The 17,417-nt window shown below is 33.1% G+C and overlaps 3 protein-coding genes across 3 annotated transcripts; 1 reads left to right on the top strand and 2 right to left on the bottom strand.

The window, feature by feature from the left end:
* Window positions 1-19: 19 nt before the first annotated feature.
* Window positions 20-416, bottom strand: LOC143592570 (uncharacterized; the record flags this gene model as incomplete). Its single annotated transcript, XM_077072462.1, has 1 exon — window positions 20-416. A coding segment is annotated over exon 1 (397 nt), but the record flags the coding sequence as incomplete, so codon positions are not given.
* An 8,660-nt stretch (window positions 417-9,076) lies between these two features.
* LOC143592578 (photosystem I subunit O-like) lies at window positions 9,077-10,616 on the bottom strand. The gene is made up of 3 exons (XM_077072468.1): window positions 10,389-10,616; window positions 10,036-10,215; window positions 9,077-9,302 (listed from the first exon to the last, which is right to left on the bottom strand). The coding sequence occupies exons 1-3, from the start codon at window positions 10,541-10,543 to the stop codon at window positions 9,206-9,208; spliced, it is 432 nt and encodes a 143-aa protein (XP_076928583.1). The 5' UTR covers window positions 10,544-10,616; the 3' UTR covers window positions 9,077-9,205.
* Window positions 10,617-15,545: 4,929 nt separating this feature from the next.
* On the top strand, window positions 15,546-17,378 carry LOC143592577 (leucine-rich repeat protein 2-like). Its single transcript, XM_077072467.1, has 7 exons — window positions 15,546-15,812; window positions 15,936-16,068; window positions 16,220-16,291; window positions 16,598-16,741; window positions 16,820-16,891; window positions 16,990-17,061; window positions 17,157-17,378. Exons 1-7 carry the CDS (start codon window positions 15,734-15,736, stop codon window positions 17,221-17,223), a joined length of 639 nt encoding a protein of 212 aa, XP_076928582.1. The 5' UTR covers window positions 15,546-15,733; the 3' UTR covers window positions 17,224-17,378.
* Window positions 17,379-17,417: the final 39 nt, after the last annotated feature.

Raw genomic sequence — 17,417 nt, 5'->3', positions numbered from 1 at the left:
TGTGAAATCTCACACAAACTCTTTTGTAACTGATATAGCATGGCACCATTAGATTTACCATATCTATCATTTAATTCTAGCAAAATCTGATTAGCAGTTTGTGCATACAGAACACTCTCACTAATTTCTTTAGACAAAGCATTCAACAACCAAGAAATTACCATATCGTTGCACCGTTTCCAGGTTTGACGAAGAACTAGAGATGTAGGAGCTTCAATTTCACCATTTACGAACCCTAGCTTGTTCTTTGCAGAGAGAGCAATTGAAATCGCTCTTTTCCAAGCTCCATAACCAGATCCATCAAACAATTTTGACACTAAAAGCATACCGGGATGATCAGAAGGATGAATATACAACGGATTTGAAGAATCGATTTGATTGTTAACCATATTATTCTGATTTGAGACTGTAGTCATGATTTAGGGCACACAAGTTTAAGAGAAAACAGATTAATCGAATGAAAGAAAAATAAATCGAAAGAAGAAATTGAAAGAACAGATAATTGATTTGAACGCAGAATTGAAGAAATTGAAACAAGCAGATGATCGATAATCACTGCTTTGATACCATGTAAACAGAGGAAGAAATAAAGAAGAAGCGGAAGATATTATTTTTGATCCCATCTCAAAGATACAGAAAACACTATTTATATGTTGGTTTCTAACTACTCTCTTAACCAAATTAACAAACTAACTAACAAGCTTAACAAGTTATTGTAACAAGAATCATTCTCCAAATCAGCAGCCATGTCAGCAACATATCAGCAGCCATGTCAGCAATATATCAGCTGCCATGTCAGCACGTATAATCCCCAACACATCACAACTTTCTTGCTATCTTTGAAGGCAGCCACCGCTAATCCCCTATTAATCTAATTTCTGAATTTTAGCTTAACATACGGAGAATGTACGGACAATATATATATACGGACGTATACGTATGTACGGACAACATCACTCACGGTCAATTAAGCTACCAAATCGCCTTTATATTCATCTATTTTCAAAATTCCTACTTAACATATGTAGTATGTACGGACATACATTATGTTTAACATACCTAAACTAGAATTAAGTATAAATCAACTGCAATAAGGAAATATCATTACCGCGCGTTTGAACACTAGCTCGTCGGGTGACGTCATAGATTACCGCATTCTCCGTGAATAATCTGAGGTGACTCGCGTTGAATCAACAATCGGACTTGTGTTGACGAGAGAGCGTGAGAAAAACAGAGTGTGTGTGTGTGTGTCGTGTGTGGTGTCGCGAAATAATGAAACATGCAATTTATATATTAGCGCCCGTTTTAATTTTTTGGAAATTACATTACAATCCACACTCGTGTTAATAAATAGATAGATGTTCATTAAAAAAATTATGTCAGGTACGTTATCTATTAATATATAATATCTTATGTTCAAAATCGGATCGAATCTTGTGGTCTGGCAGAAGGTTAAACTGTATGTAACGTTTATCAGGTCGTTTCAAGTCTAGATCACGACTATAACATGCATATACAGTCGTTAGATGTTTGGGAAACAATATTAATCAGCAAGTCGATAATGTACCAATAACCAAACATATATGTTACAAAGAGATACAACTGAAAAATCAATATTCAGTGATAGTTGAATTATGTTTTTCTCGAGTTAATAAAAGGAAATTGTTATAATAAGAATAATGTTTGATATGTTTTGTTTTATTATTGTAAGTACTTATTTAACCTCATCGAGGTTGACATCTTATCTTATTGTACAATAAAATAAGATAAATGAATGTTAAACTAGAGTTTTAAGTATGTTTTACTCGTCTACACGTTTGCATACGTGCACTAATGGGCTATCACATAATCATGGCCTAAAAGCTTATGTAGTCATAACATGTGATCGGCCCAAATGGGAAGTTGTGGACCAATATTCATCGTTCTAAGATTAACCCATTATGCATGCTACACTTAGTCTAAACTTACTGCTTACATACAAGTAAATACATGTAACACGTACGTATGTGCCAATTAACGAGACCATACCTAACTTATACTTAACCTTAAGGCTCGGAGAGTGTGCAAGCCGCACCATCGGCCGGGGCACATAAGTTTCGAGGGCACAAACTTATTTTATACATATTACATATATATGTTTTTTGGTGTTAAAAATAAGGTAATTTGCAATGGTTTATGAGATAATGACATGCTCAAAATGGTTTATGTTTATAATAAATCGGTCGATAAAAGTTTTATCCATGTACGCTACCGAATAAAAAAATTTCGTGAAGGCCTACGGGCCTTTTTATTTTGGCTCGGCCGAGGTATTTAAATTCTCGGAGACGGCCCTGACCCGACCCAACCTTTGATTTTATATTATATAATCCAAGCCGATTTTATTTAATGAGACAACTGAAGTTTGGTGACCAGGATCGATAAACATAAAAACGAAAAGTTAGATCATAAGCTCGATCTTTATCATTCTTACTAGCTCGAAAATTACAATACACAATTCTCTTAACTCATAATGAGATAACCCAAATAGCTATAAAGACCATTTTTGTTATGGTTATCTAGCGGAACATTGGTTCATTTTATCCTAGTTAAATATGTCATATTGCATATCTTTGTACATGATCCTCTTAATATAAATTAATACTATTAATTACATCGAAAGTCGAAACATAACGGGCAACAAGCCAAGTCACTACATCCTCTTGAAAAAAAAAAAGAAAAAAACAGATCTCAGCTTGCTACATCAGACAACCTTTTGAGAGAGAACCGTAACATAACCCAATATATGGATGAACAATCCGGTTTTCAGTAGGGATGAGCAAAAAAACGGTTCGGAAACACCGGTGCCTCAGAACCGCAAATGCATGTTACGTTACGGTTCTCAGAATTTTCATCAGTTCGGTTTCGAGTAAAACGACAGTTCTAAACATGGAACCGAAGAACCGGAGTAGTAAAAAATGTTTTAACTAAATTTATCAATCCCCATTTTTATAAGGTAACTTATTAAACGGCTTTCATTTAATTGTTCTTTAATTCAAATCTTATTTCTTTGTGTTCAATACCTGGCAGCCAAGATCAATTTTAATTTAAGCTTTCATGGTAATTTAATATAAAGTGATATAATTTTTCATTAGTTTATCAGTGCTAATATAACCGATGTTCATGTTGTAATATGAATTAATTTTACAGTGAAAAAAAAACAATTGTATAAACTTTTTTTCCAATTTGCAAAGTTTGCACAACCCATTTTTTCAGTGCACTTTTTTAATGTGCGTTTTTTTTTAAATAGGGCGTTTTTTGGGCTTTTATTTTGGGCGCTAGGTGAAGCCTCAACGCTTCCGAGTGCTTATCGCTTTTGATAACTATGTAAAATTCCTAATTTTTCTGATGATTGTTATAAACTAAATTTTCATTAGCATAAAACCATTTATAACTTGATTGAAGAAAATAGCCGACTTGATTGAAGAAAATCATTCAATATGTTACAAGTGGATTTTGTATATCCTTTACATGGAATACCTTCTCCCTTTATTTATATACTAGTCGAGTGCTCGCACGATGTAGCAGGAATAACATTTTAAGTTAAGGTTGTTGGCGAGCCAAGGCTAGCTTGACTCGAACTTTACATCAAGCATACTCAGCTCAGCTCTAAACTAAAGCTGAAATCTTAAAGTCGAAATTGTCTTGATTATTTTGATATTTATATAACTTGAGTATTATTAATTATATTTTTGTAAAACATATAAAATGAATATAAAAAAAAGAATAAAGTTGAGTAATTTGGATATACACGAGGGGTCAAAGTTGTACATTAAATAGTATAATATTTAATAAGTGAACTTTTTTTAATTGTAACAAGTTTATTTATATTTGTTATCAAATAGATAAAGGGTTAGATACGTAACTAATTAGATGAAATTGTAACCATTTATGTTTAAAAAGCTTATACATTCATGCATATATTTATGCATTAATAACTTGTACATTTTAAACCGTTCATCTGATTTGAAAAAAAATTATATTGGAACGTAGACAAAAATAAGCCTGTTTAAATAGGTATGCTCGGATTTTTTTAAATCATATTTTTGTAAAACATATTTGATTAAAATAAAAAAAAGTATAAAGTTGAGTTAAAAGTGGGTAAACATGAAGGGTCAAAGTTGTAAGTAGTTATTGAATTACAAAATTTGAGTAAAGTTGGGGTACCATAATTGTAATTATATTTGTTAAAACTAAATGAACGTGGGTTAATTGTGTTGAAAAGACTACTTTACCCCCTTTGTGTGCATATACCATATGTATTAAAACTTGTAAATTACTTAAAAACTTGCGTCTTAATTTACCCCTCTTTAATGTATTATATATAGTAAAGATAGGAATTGAAAGGAAAGAATTATTTAAATCTAGTTTTACTTGGTTACTTTATGGACTTCCATTTGATCCACTTTATCATTGACCAAGTCCATGTTTTGGTTTCGACCGATAATCGATTGGCCAAAGAAAATTAAAGGGAAACCAGATTAGCATACTAGAAGATGATCAAATAATTTTCATATTTTCATTCATGCTAAACAACCAAGACCATTTATAGGCGTACATTGATAAAAGAAAATAACCAAGAAAGTAAATCACTAACCCACTAACTATTAACTGACTAGACCCATGTAAAGAAGTTAAGGTAATGGATGAGATAAACTAAATATCCCATCTTCACAACTTACGACAATGTAGGAAGGCACTGTAGAGCAGGGATGAGCACGGTACCGTACCAGTATCGAAAATGCAAGTCCCGAACATCGCTAATTCTTGGTAGCGGTAATGAAATATTCGGTTCGGTACCGGTACTGAGGGTAAAAAATTGAGAAATACCGCAACGGCACCGTACCGGTCCTGAAACTTTAAACTTTGGTACCGATTCGATAACGACGGTACCAAATCGGTACCGATTTCGGTATCAGTACTGGTATCGATTTTGCTCATCCCTACTATAGAGTTACGCACATATCAGTACAAAGTCCAAATTACTGGAGCAGCATGGTCTCCTCATCAGCACATGGTTGCTTTCCTCTTAGGCTATGTGTAGTGGAGAAGCTACAAATGTGGGGCGAATTGTGACACGTGGCGTCCATTCAGCATGGGGTGAGAATTTGTTTTTTGGGTGTAATGGTGTAGGGGCTACAAATTGGGCCCACAGTACATTTTTTTATTATTTTCTTTTTATAATTAAACTAATCAAATAAAAACCAATTTTCTTCAAATAATTAAATGAATATGCATTAAAATTAAAAATAAATACAAAAAAATACATAACTAAAAATATAAAAAAACGTATAGCTCGGTTGGCGTACATGTATAGGTTCGGGTCGGGAAATTGAAACGGATAGCTCGGTTGGTTTAGGTTCATCGGGATCCATTGTAAGTTCACGTTCGGTTGGTTTTGCGAATCATGGTGTTGATCGAAAGGAGGGAATGGGTGGTTCGGTTGGTTCGGGTTGTTTCTAGGATTCATTTTGCATATACATATACACACACACAACATATATACATATACATATACAAATACATATATATATACACACACACAACACATATACATATATATATATATATCACACACACAATATATATACATATACATATACATATATATATATATACAATAGTAATATAATAATATATAATATAATAATAATAATCTTCATCTCTTCCAGGCGATAAAAGAACCCCGCCCCCGCCCCAATTCACCCACATATCACCTAGGAGGGCGGTGTTCTCGCCCTTTCACGCCCACAATTCGCCCGAGCCCACGCCCACTGCACATAACCTTACCTTTTCAATCATTAGTTTAATAGGTTGCTTTCTTTCTTAGACAAAACTGATTAGACATATCTTTCACATTTTAAATCTTCTATTTCCATTTAGTTACTTTCTTCATATATTCTAGTTCTTCCTTGGTTGTACTCCTTTGATTACTTTATGGGTTATGAGCCACCGTATTAGGCCAATTGTCTATCTTCCTTCACAGTGGCAGATCCAGAAACTTTTTCAGGTGGTGCACAATTTTTAGATGATTCAATTTCATAGAGTCGGGTATAGAAAATTCCGGGTCGGTTTGAGGTTCGGGTCGATTCGATGGTTCGGACAAAGTTCATTACATAATAAAAATACGATAAAATAATAAATTACGGGTCGGTTTGAGATTCGGGTCGGCCATAAACCATATTTACACAATCAACCTTACCTAAAAAAAACATACACCACCAACAATACACTCGCCTTTCTAACTATTTTAACACCCAACACCAACAACCATGATTTGAAACATATTATTGACCACAAACCATTAAAACTAAAGTTAACAAATAACCTAACAATTAAGTAGTTAACAATCAAGAACAATTAACATTTAACAAATGAATGTAAATTTACCTTCAAAGTGGGAGGATTCGAGCAATCGAGCTTCGAGGAAGAGTTGAAGGCAGGAGGATAGGAAGTCAGGAAGGCAGGAGGTCGGAGAACGGCTGAACGGCCGACGGGGACGAGGGGTCAGGGGAGATAACAGGCGTCGTTAGTGTCTGTGTGTTTTATTTTTTTAAATAATAAAAAACCCTAAATGGGTTGTCCAATTCCTCAATGCACCAAAGTTAAGCCTCAATGCACCAAAGTTTTGAACGAGAGCAGTCGTCCAATTCCTATGAGCATATAGTTCAAGTACAATGAAATATGGTTGTTAGCATCAGTGATATTGTATAATAATCAAGTTCAAAACCTCTAGATTATGTTGAAATATGATTCATCCTTGACATAAATGTCAAAAACTTTAACCATTTATCCATCAGAGACATTAACGGTTGGTGCAAATATTAGTTAAATGGGTTGTGCAACAGTTAGTTAAAAAAAGTGCAAAAAATTATTTGGAAATCCAGAATCGAACCTGTGACCTTCAGGTTACAAAATCAACTCCTTACCAGCTGGACCAGAGTTTCAAATGTTTATAAGGTGGTTCCTTCCTAATTTATAAGGTGGTTCCTCTAATATTTTTCATATACAAATACACTATTATTTCGAAACTCGAGTGGTTCCGGGGAACCACCCATTTATGCTATAAATCCGCCCTTGTTCCTTCATAGGCCCATTTCCAAGGTAGCCTCTCTCAAATCCCACCCGATTTCCTCAATATATATACTTGGAATCTGGTTTTGAAATGTTTGGGGATGAAACCGGTTTGAAACGGATCCCGTCCAATCAAATATGACTTCCCTTAGAAAATAATTTCTAAATCGATCCAACCAGTTTTAACTTTGTTTGACTCGACCCGGATGATTTCCAAAACGCTTGTGTAAATGTGTAATTCGACCCAGCTGGCTACTCCTCGTGAATGGACTTTACCTTTTTAAAATTTCCCTCACATATTTTCAAGATCCTCTTATGATTTAATTTAGAAGAATATTTTCTATTCATATTCATAATTAACTTGTCATAATACGAATGTACTAATTAATATTACGCGTGCTACCATATATAATCTTGTGTTGTGTTAATCTATTAATATTTAAAGCTTATAAACCAAGCCATCAAGCAATGGAGCGCAAGAACTATGAAGAGCTGGCTGACGTCTTATACATCACCGTGGTTTATGCCATGAACTCCACCCTATGCATGTTCGACTTAGTCGGAAACGACCAAATATTATTGATCATCAACTATATATTGTTTCTGGTCATATGGATCCTATTAAATCGATGTATAACATCAGCAGCTGACCTTGAGTTTTTTATATTTTCTATGGGGCATTTGTATAACATGTTCATCGCCAAATATTCCGCAAACAGAATATGGATGCTGGTTTTGGGGTCGACTTTTGTGATCATTGGCATTGTGGGTATTTTTATAGCGATGGTCGTTTACTGGATCTTGAAAAGAAATTACAAGATGTTTATGGTGATCTTAAACAACTCAAGTGTATTGTTTGTCAATGGTTATTTGGTCTTATGTTTCATTTGTGTCAAGAAGACAAATCATCTTTGGAAAATATTCGGCGCTACACTTTTGGGAGTTCTAGGATTAGTCACTCTGATATGTCACGTTTTGCGACTTATTAGCGCGTGGAGAGAAGATCATACAGTACGCGTGTGCCAAAGCCCGGTGGGGTACGAAGCTTGATCATTGGTTATTTTGGATTTAATCTTGGATTTTGAATTTTTGGTTAAGGCTAATGGAACTATAGATTATCATGTTAACCTAATTATGGGTGCTTAGAGTCACTGTTGTATTTTGGTTTGTTTATTGGATTAATGTTAATATTTTTTAGCTATGATGATATATATTATTATATTTCTTTTTGTTTTAGTGTTTTTGTTGCTTGGTTTAAGACTACTAGGGTGTGGGAACTGAATTCTTAAAATTTTGATTAGTTTATTGATAAGCTTTTGATCAAGCTATATGCCTATTATTATTATTGTCTGGTTTTGCAATTTGGATCATCATCAATCTGCTGATTTCAACATCGATCTATTTGAGGCTTTTACATTTGATTTACAGTTTATATTTCAACTAAATGTGTGTTTATTTCTGTGTTGATTTACAGTTTATATGTTTAAGACTTTTAATGTTGCACTTAGCAATTTGATTTTTTTTTTTTGGTATATATGTAATTAATTTGGGATATTAACTTTTAAAGAGTTTGTTCTTTGATTATATTATTTACAAAATCTACAATAAGAACAAAATTGCAATAAAACTCATAATTGGATGAATGACACAAATACTATGTTAGATTTGTAGCATTGTATTGCGATCAATATTCTTTTACGAATGTTGTATAACCTGTAATCCTAGTGACAAATAACGACACTACAAATCTCGATTCTTTAACTCACTGTCACCTTATATTTTATACAACAATTGCATAAAATAAACGATTAAAGATTACATATATAAGAAATACAAATTATGTTGTATACAAACAATCCGGAACAATAACTGATCATAAGAATTTTATTATTCATACATGTCGATATTATTATTTTAACTTTCATATCAATGGTATAGGCATATACTTGCATCTAAATCATTGTAATTTAAATGGAACAGTCGAGATATATATTACACCATAATGAAGATTAGAGAAGCCATGAATTTCAGAAGGGATATTACATAAACAACAAAGATTAGAGACTGAAATAGAATATTTTCAGATACATGGATTTTACTTCTCAAAATAATCTTCGGTCCTCCCTTTGAATCCAATTTGCCCAAAAGTAAGGCATATAAAGAGTCCCAAATGCCATGTCACCAACCACAACCTGCCAATCACCAAGAAAACGAATCAGTAAATTTTTAACCCTCTAATCTACAATGATCTACTCATCTAAGCGTATAACGGTATAAGCAAACCAAACGTCTAAATAGTTCGTGAGATGCTGAGATACTTGACATTGACTCGTTAAATTTTCAAAAGAAGCCAAACTTGAATAAACTACCTCCACTAGAACTTTGGAGTTTGGATACTAAACTTAGGGGTGCTTGGGTGAGCTTTTAAAACTTGCTTATTGAAGAACAAAATGTGTTTGACAAAGCTCATTCAAAAGCTTCAAATTAGAGTTTTTCAAAAGTTGCTTTTGCTTTTTGAAAAGCAAACAAATACAAAAAACAATTATAAAAGCTCCCCCGAACACCCCCTTAATAGTTAGGCTCACAATTTTAAACAAGCCTATTACTTTTATAAATATAATAAATTATTTTATATAACGAATATAACTATATAATAAGTTAATAACAACAACAATAAACGTACCCAGTAAATCCCACAAATAGCAAAAGCTAAATATAACTACATAATCAGTATTCATATATATAAAAATATAAAGTTGTAATAAAAATAACTAAATAATATATGTTTCAATATATATATTGTGATGTATGTTTTTATACCAATAATTTAATTAAATGTTTGATAGATAATAAACAAGCCAAGCTCTAACATAGTCAGCTCGTCAGATCCGGCTCAACTCATTTACATCCAAGAATTGAACTAACCAAAAGGGGGATGTGAGAGCAGGTGGGGTGGGAAAGTGAGCGAGCTCAGTTCCAATGCTCCCGAAGAATAGTCCGGTCAAACTGTCACCGTTTATTGCTGGAATGCTCGATGGTGCGAGCCACCCGATCAACCCAAACCCAATCACGTTCAAGTCTCTGCGTAGCCAGTCTCTTTCAAAACTAACAACATATATAAAATAACATATCAAGTTAAGAGATCCGATACAAATTAAATTAATCTACTAAGCGCATAAATAATTACTCTAACTCAAAAACCATAAAATAAAATAATTATAATTACTCTAGCTATTTGTACGCTTATTCCTAACACCATAACATCTTTATTTAATTACCAGGTATATTTGCCACCTGAAGCTTGTGAAACCTTAAAAGGGTTCCTTGCGGTTGTCGGAGGCTTCAAAAAGGCTGAATTTAAGGTGGGTTGTTTGCGGCTGACAGAGAGTGAGGAGGTGGCCAAGCCCACGATGGTTGAGGTTGCTGCAGCCATTGTAATGTTGAACTCTTTCGAATAATATGGTGGTGGTGTGTTTTGTGAATTTTGATATATGTTGTGATGGGGTGGATAGATTCAAGTGGCTCTGGATTGCATGGGTTATTAGATGTTCAATAGCATCTTGCCACGTGGAATATTTGTGGATAAATTAAATCTTCAGTCGGATTCATAGATTGCCACGTGGAATCCTTGTAGATAATATCAGTTTGTCTTGTTTCTTAGACACACGATTTTAAAATTTTAATATGATATTAATAACTTATAGTATAAATTATACATGAACAAGAAATGGCGTGTATCAATAAAAATGAAATTTTGTATGATTACCAATTGACTTCTCAAGATGCATTAATCATTTGTGAATCAAAATTAAAATGTGTTTCAATATAGTTTATCGGTTTTTCGTTTTCTTTAAAGTATGCTAATACATTACAAAAGTAGCAATTTGCGTATTAGTGATTTACGAACTTACTCGATTTGAATACGTAGGAGCTGGCCATGGAGGTAGTTGGAGATACACTAGAACTTTGAAAGACGTTTTTTAATATAGATTAAGAGACATGCTTCAGATTTTAGGATAATGAACTTTGGGCTTGAGCTATGATTAGTGGCCTGAATATAATTAAAATCATTAGAGTCCTTCTCATATTGAACTTTGAGTCAAACTTAAACTCATAAATTCGTATTCGAACCAAATCAAACTCGAATATTTGAAAATTGAGTTCAAGCTCTGAACTTTGAATTTAATTAGAATCCTGAGCTTTCCGAGTCTGTTTTAAAATACTGAACAATTCTAATCGATACCTGCACCGGACAAATTTTCTCCAAACACGAGAGTAATCACAATAGTTTACAAACAAGATACCTTAACTTAAGTTAGCACGTAATTATGTATTACTCTCACTTGACAATATAAATAAGTTATCAAAATAATAATATTTTCCAAATTTAATCATGCTTTATATTTATCATTATATATTTAAAAATCACTCATTCATTATAACATTGTGATAAATCTTCTATATATTGGGTTTATACGTAGGGCTCAAGTTTGTTAAAATATTTCTATATTATTGATCCATTGTTCATCAATAAATATCACCACCACCATCATTCATCAAACTCACATTAAACCTTAAATTGCAACCTGAATCATTGTAACTATCATTCATCAATGGCTGATCAGTTTCCTCCAGAGATTGTATATGATATCTTGTCCAGGCTGCCCATCAAATCCTTGGCTCGTTTCCGGTGTGTATGCAAACTATGGTTCAAGTACATCAACGATCCTTACCTTGAAACCATTCATGTCAAGGAAGAACCCACGCCAATCTTGTTCGAACGATCTGCGACTGTTTGTATGTATGCCAAGGAACTATTGAAAATCAGTTTCTTGCGTGTGACCCAAGGTACTTGTACTAAGGAGCCCATCATGAATATGTGGCGTAACAGGTCCGTATTCGCTAAGACAAATAACTTGGTTCAAGGTTCATGCAATGGCTTAACCCTGGTCCGTTACCATCAAGACAAGTTTCATGGCATCTTGTTTGTAGTTACCAATCTTCTTATTAAACAATATTACGTGTTGCCACTCGTCAAGACTAGCTGGAGTTTCGGATCACTACTCACGACAGGAATTGGTTTTGATGAATCCACCAACACTTTTAAGACTGTGTGTGTTATCCTTAAAAGACCACATAACATTAATATGAGAGCAAATCAGCTACGCGCCATTGTTTATAGCTTGGGGATGAGGTCGTGGCGTGAGATTGCGCATAACCCTGCTTGTCTGATAAGCGGTGAAGGTGTATTTGCTCATGGACGTTTGCATTGGTTGGATAGTATTGATCAATACTAGCCAGCCGATTATGCTGAAAGAAAATTAGTGTGGTTTGATGTGAAGATGGAGGAGTTCGGGTTAACAGACCCTCCCAAACAAAACTTGTCGGACTTTAAGACGCAAGATCGAGTGGTTGATCTAAAGGGTGAACCCGGGTATGCATTCTTTAATCTTGGCTCGGTCGAGCTGTGGATTTTGAAGAAGGAAGAATGGGTGTTGCACTGTTGCATTCATCTGCATCATGGGATGTATGATGTAGTGATTTCGGGTTGTTTAAACAAAAGCGGGGACATATTGATGACCGCCGTTGTAGATGAAGATGGAGATGGAGATAATTGGGATGAATATGGAGATGGTAAAGGACGTCGATTGTTCGTTTACACCCTCAAAACTGGTGATTTGCAACAAGTCAATCTGGATGATCAATGCGAATCAGATATTCGAATGTACCAAAGCAGCTTGTCTTCAATCTGTGCTGCCAACATAAGCACTAGTGCTTATTCGGTTAGGAACCGATCAACAAGAAAAATAACAGACAGTATTTGTTTACGTTTGTGTTTGTTTGTATTAGCAATTTACATAACCATTAATATACTATACAATTAAAGCAATAACTCTTTTCATAGATTTAGTATGCATTTTTATAATTTCTTCTTAATAAAACAATTCAAAATTATATTAAATTACATTCAACTTAAATACATTTAACATGCTCTAATTTAGTATGCTATTAATACATGTGTGTTTTTTTAAATGAGTTTGGGGTTTTCTTTTCAAAGTTTCATGAAAGTTATTTTTTTATTTTGGTTTCATTTCAGTTTTGGTATTTATTCAACTTTTTGTTTTGCTTTTAACGGTTTTTGGTTTTGGTTCGGTTTCAGATTTATCAGTTTTAGTTTCATTTCTGTTTTTGTTTTAGTTTTATTGGCACTTGGTTTTATTTAGGTTTTTGGTTTTGGTTTTGGTTTTGTTTTTTTTTTTCAATTTAGTTTCGTTTCAATTTATATTTAGTTTGTTTGGTGTTTGATTTTAGTGCCTATTGAAAAATGAAAAAACATGAAGGGTTCACAAATTAAGTGAAAGTTTCACATGGGTTTCAACTTTCAAGTAAGTTGAAGTCGTTGAAGCTTTATATTTTTTCTATCTTCATAACTAGTAATAATGAATTCGTATTTGATAGAAATTATATCAAAAGCTAAGAATGTTGTATGTGTTACAATTAATTTTTCTTCTTAGTCTTGAAGTGTGTGATTTCAATTTTCATTTATGTAGATGGGTCATTTTAGAAATCTTTCGATTTACTTTAGCTCAGGTCAAAATGGGTCATTTTAAAAGGGTGTCAATTCCGTTCGGGTTTCAACGGGTCTTTTTAAAATCCTATCGATTTGGTTTGGTTCATAATAGGTCAATTTTAGAAGATATCGATTTGGTTCAGGTTAAAATGGATCATTCTCAAAATGTAATGATTTGATTCCGATTACAACATGTCAGTTTAAAAAAAGGTTTCGATTTTGTTATGGTTCTTAAATGCGCTTTGGGCATGCTTCAGTTTATTAGGGTGCACGACTTTTCACATGAAATGTATAAACAATTTTGTTAGTCAATTAGTCACTATATTTGTTAGATTGGTGTATGAATGTTTACGTCATCAACCGTGTTCCCGGTCCAGGAAGAAAAGAAGCCCGAATCATTCTTGGATACTTATCGGGAATCTTACATGGATGCTTATTTTCTTATTTGCTTGCTTTCCAGACTAATGTTAGTGAAGTTTGTTTTTTTCTGTTAATATTATTCTTTAAAGTTTATAAAGTTTATGTTTTAAAGTTTTAAATTTTCTTCGTAAACATTTTACTATGTAAAGTCATTCTTTTTAAGTTTATGTATTTAAATACTTTATTTGCGTATGAATAAGAATTACAATTGAAAATCATGTAAGTTTATAACTTGTCAATTCAATTTATATATGTGTTTACCTGACGAATTCTATATTCCGTCTATGTCGTGCATGGGTCAATAACCTAGTTTGTTCTAAAGCACCAGTTTTAAGTCACGAGTTTTAAATCTTAATAAACTATTCAAACTCACCAAACCGAAGTGAATTGGGTTCAATCCGTCTATAAATTTAACGATTCGGTCCCAATTTGAAAAAAATGGTTTGATGATTCGACTAAGGATTTATGTCGAGTTGGTCAAGCAAAAAACATGTCTAGCTAAATCTTTTATCTACGTATTTTAGTAGGCAGTTTTGTGAATCTATACCAAACTATATTATAAAGCATTCGAGAAGAAAATGCTATAGACTTTTTTTTAGGAGTGTTACTGCTATTGTTATTGCCTCCCCATAAAGAAGCACCATGTGTGTGATCAAACCACCCGTGTTAGTTTACCACTTCTTTTATCTTCTTCAACCCTATTCCAACTAGTTTCATGTCCGTCTTAGTCCAGACTTTTCAAGTTATTAATAAAACGGAACCTTAACCAAAATGTTTTAAAGAGAAGTTATTAACTGGAATTAGTAAACGTAATACAACAGTTTACATCAAATTAATAAACTTGAATGTAAGGATTTAAACTCTTATAGATGTGATTTCTCAAATTCAGTAACCAAATTTGTATTATATACATGATATACAGATCATCCAAGTAATTAACTCTTCTTATAACTTTATTAAAGAGAACCTTCTAACCTTTTTTTTTTGTAAATGTTAATGTAAGCATTTAAATTCACATGAAGCCAAATACACTAAAGCTATGTGTAATGAAGGGGCTACATAATGGAGCGTGTGTGTCATGTGGCGCTCAGTCAGCAAATAATGAGTTTTTGTTTTAGGGGTGTAATGATGTTGTAGTCCAATATATATATACATGCATTTATATACCACACACAACACAATATAATAATAATAATTTTCAAAGGTTTGGCCGGCGACAAAAACTCATCCATGGGGAGCGGTGTTCCCTTCAAATATCACCCAAAATCGCCCATTACAGATACCCTAATAGGTTGATGGTCCATTGATAAGAGTAAAGTTATTAAAAACCTTAAGTTAAAGTGATACGAGAGGTCTCAGTTAAAGGGATACGAGAGATCTCTGGTTCAAATCACATAAACGAAAAAAAGAAATATAAAAAAAAATCTGGTTAAAAACTAAAAACATGAAACCAAATGCCATACCAAGTAGCCATGTGAAACCAAACAAACTAACATAGACTTTTGACCCAATAGTAAACAAACACCCAGCATCTTCCATTGTCTTTCGTTTGACCAAAACATCCGACTTTGACCATTTCTCCCCTTCATCTTCTTCATAACCCAAATTCCAAACTCCTTAATTCTCATAAAAATGGCTTCTTTTAGCTTCAAGATCCTCTTATTATCACTCTTGTCAACTCTCACTCCTATCTTATCCACCAATTCCGAAGGTAAATCCAAAGCTTTAACAATTCTTGTTCATGGGTTTTAAACTTTTAATCCTTAATTAAAATTCTCGAAAACCCATCTTTTGATTCGTGTTTAATTGTTAGTATTTGATGTTGATTTTGCAGGAACTGTTTTACATGCTTTGAGAATTAAATTTTCTGACCCAAAAAATGTGTTACAGAGCTGGGACCCGACACTTGTAAATCCTTGTACATGGTTTCATATTACCTGCGATGCTAATAATCATGTTATTCGTTTGTAAGATTTCAAGATTCTTGATAACCCACTTTCAATTTCCGATTTTATTATTATTATTATTATTATTATTATTATTATTATTATTATTATTATTATTATTATTTGTTTAGTTTCAAGATTATTGATTTGTTCTATTATAATTAAATTTCAGGGATTTGGGGAATTCTAATATTTCTGGAGCTTTGGGTCCGGAACTCGGTGAACTCAAGCATCTTCAATACTTGTACTTTCTCACACATTAATCCTTTTTTTTTTTTACTTATTTAGATAAAAATTCATGATTTTATGGAATTTTATTTTAGGGATAAAAATATTAATACCGAAAACAAGTAAAACCATGAATAGGCAAATACTTTGGTACCGGAGTACTGGTACCATTGAAAATACGAAATACTGAAACCGAATGGTATCGATATTAAAAACATGAAAAAACTTGTGTCGGTGTGATAATTTGGTTAAAAAAGATGTTGATCCCTATTCTATTTGGTTAATGAGAAACCTAAATGTCGAAATTGTTGTTAAATTGCAGGGAACTTTATGGGAATAACTTTGAAGGCAAACTCCCAAAGGAATTAGGAAGTTTGAAAAACCTAATTAGCATGGATTTATATGGCAATAATTTCCAAGGGGAAATTCCAAAATCATTTTCTAAGTTGAAGTCTTTAAGATTTTTGTAAGCATATATTTTTTTTGTTTTTAACATAATGTTATATCTTTAATTAGTTGTATAAGCTAATATAGTAAGTTGTAGGCGATTAAACAACAATAAGCTGTCCGGCGCTATTCCAAGGGAACTAGCAAAACTCTCTAATCTTAAAGTTTTGTAAGTTTTAAGGATTCGTGTTTGCTTACATGTACCTAGTTTATGTTAGATGATGAATGATTAATTAATTATTTGTATTTGATGTTTTGATCATGCAGCGATGTTTCGAATAACGATCTTTGTGGCACGATACCCGTAGATGGCCCTTTCTCAAGTTTCCCAATGGAAAGGTATGTCTGAAGAGTGATTTTTGTTTCATGGATTCATTCTCGTACCACGCAAATGGGATTTTAAATTAATGGTTCCTTTTTGTTGCTGTTTTTAGTTTTGAAAACAACAGATTGAACGGACCCGAGCTGCAAGGACTTGTGTCTTACGATTTTGGATGCTAAATTATTGATACGATGCCAGGCGGGTTGAAGTTGTAGCAAAATATTTACATCCTTTGTATTATACATATCATCATAAATACTAAATAAGTGACACCTATAGGATCGAATATTTATTGTATGTTGGATTAATCTAATTTTATTCTTAAAACTTATTATATTTTTGCATTTCAGTGTGAACTTGTCTGAGTTGTTGA

The sequence above is a fragment of the Bidens hawaiensis genome, unplaced genomic scaffold (assembly GCF_021521415.1).
Source record: "Bidens hawaiensis isolate Kalapana, Puna unplaced genomic scaffold, B.hawaiensis_p1.1 tig00041071_1, whole genome shotgun sequence".
In the NCBI taxonomy this organism is placed as follows: Eukaryota; Viridiplantae; Streptophyta; class Magnoliopsida; order Asterales; family Asteraceae; genus Bidens; species Bidens hawaiensis.
This window is presented reverse-complemented; position numbering and strand designations above follow the sequence as displayed.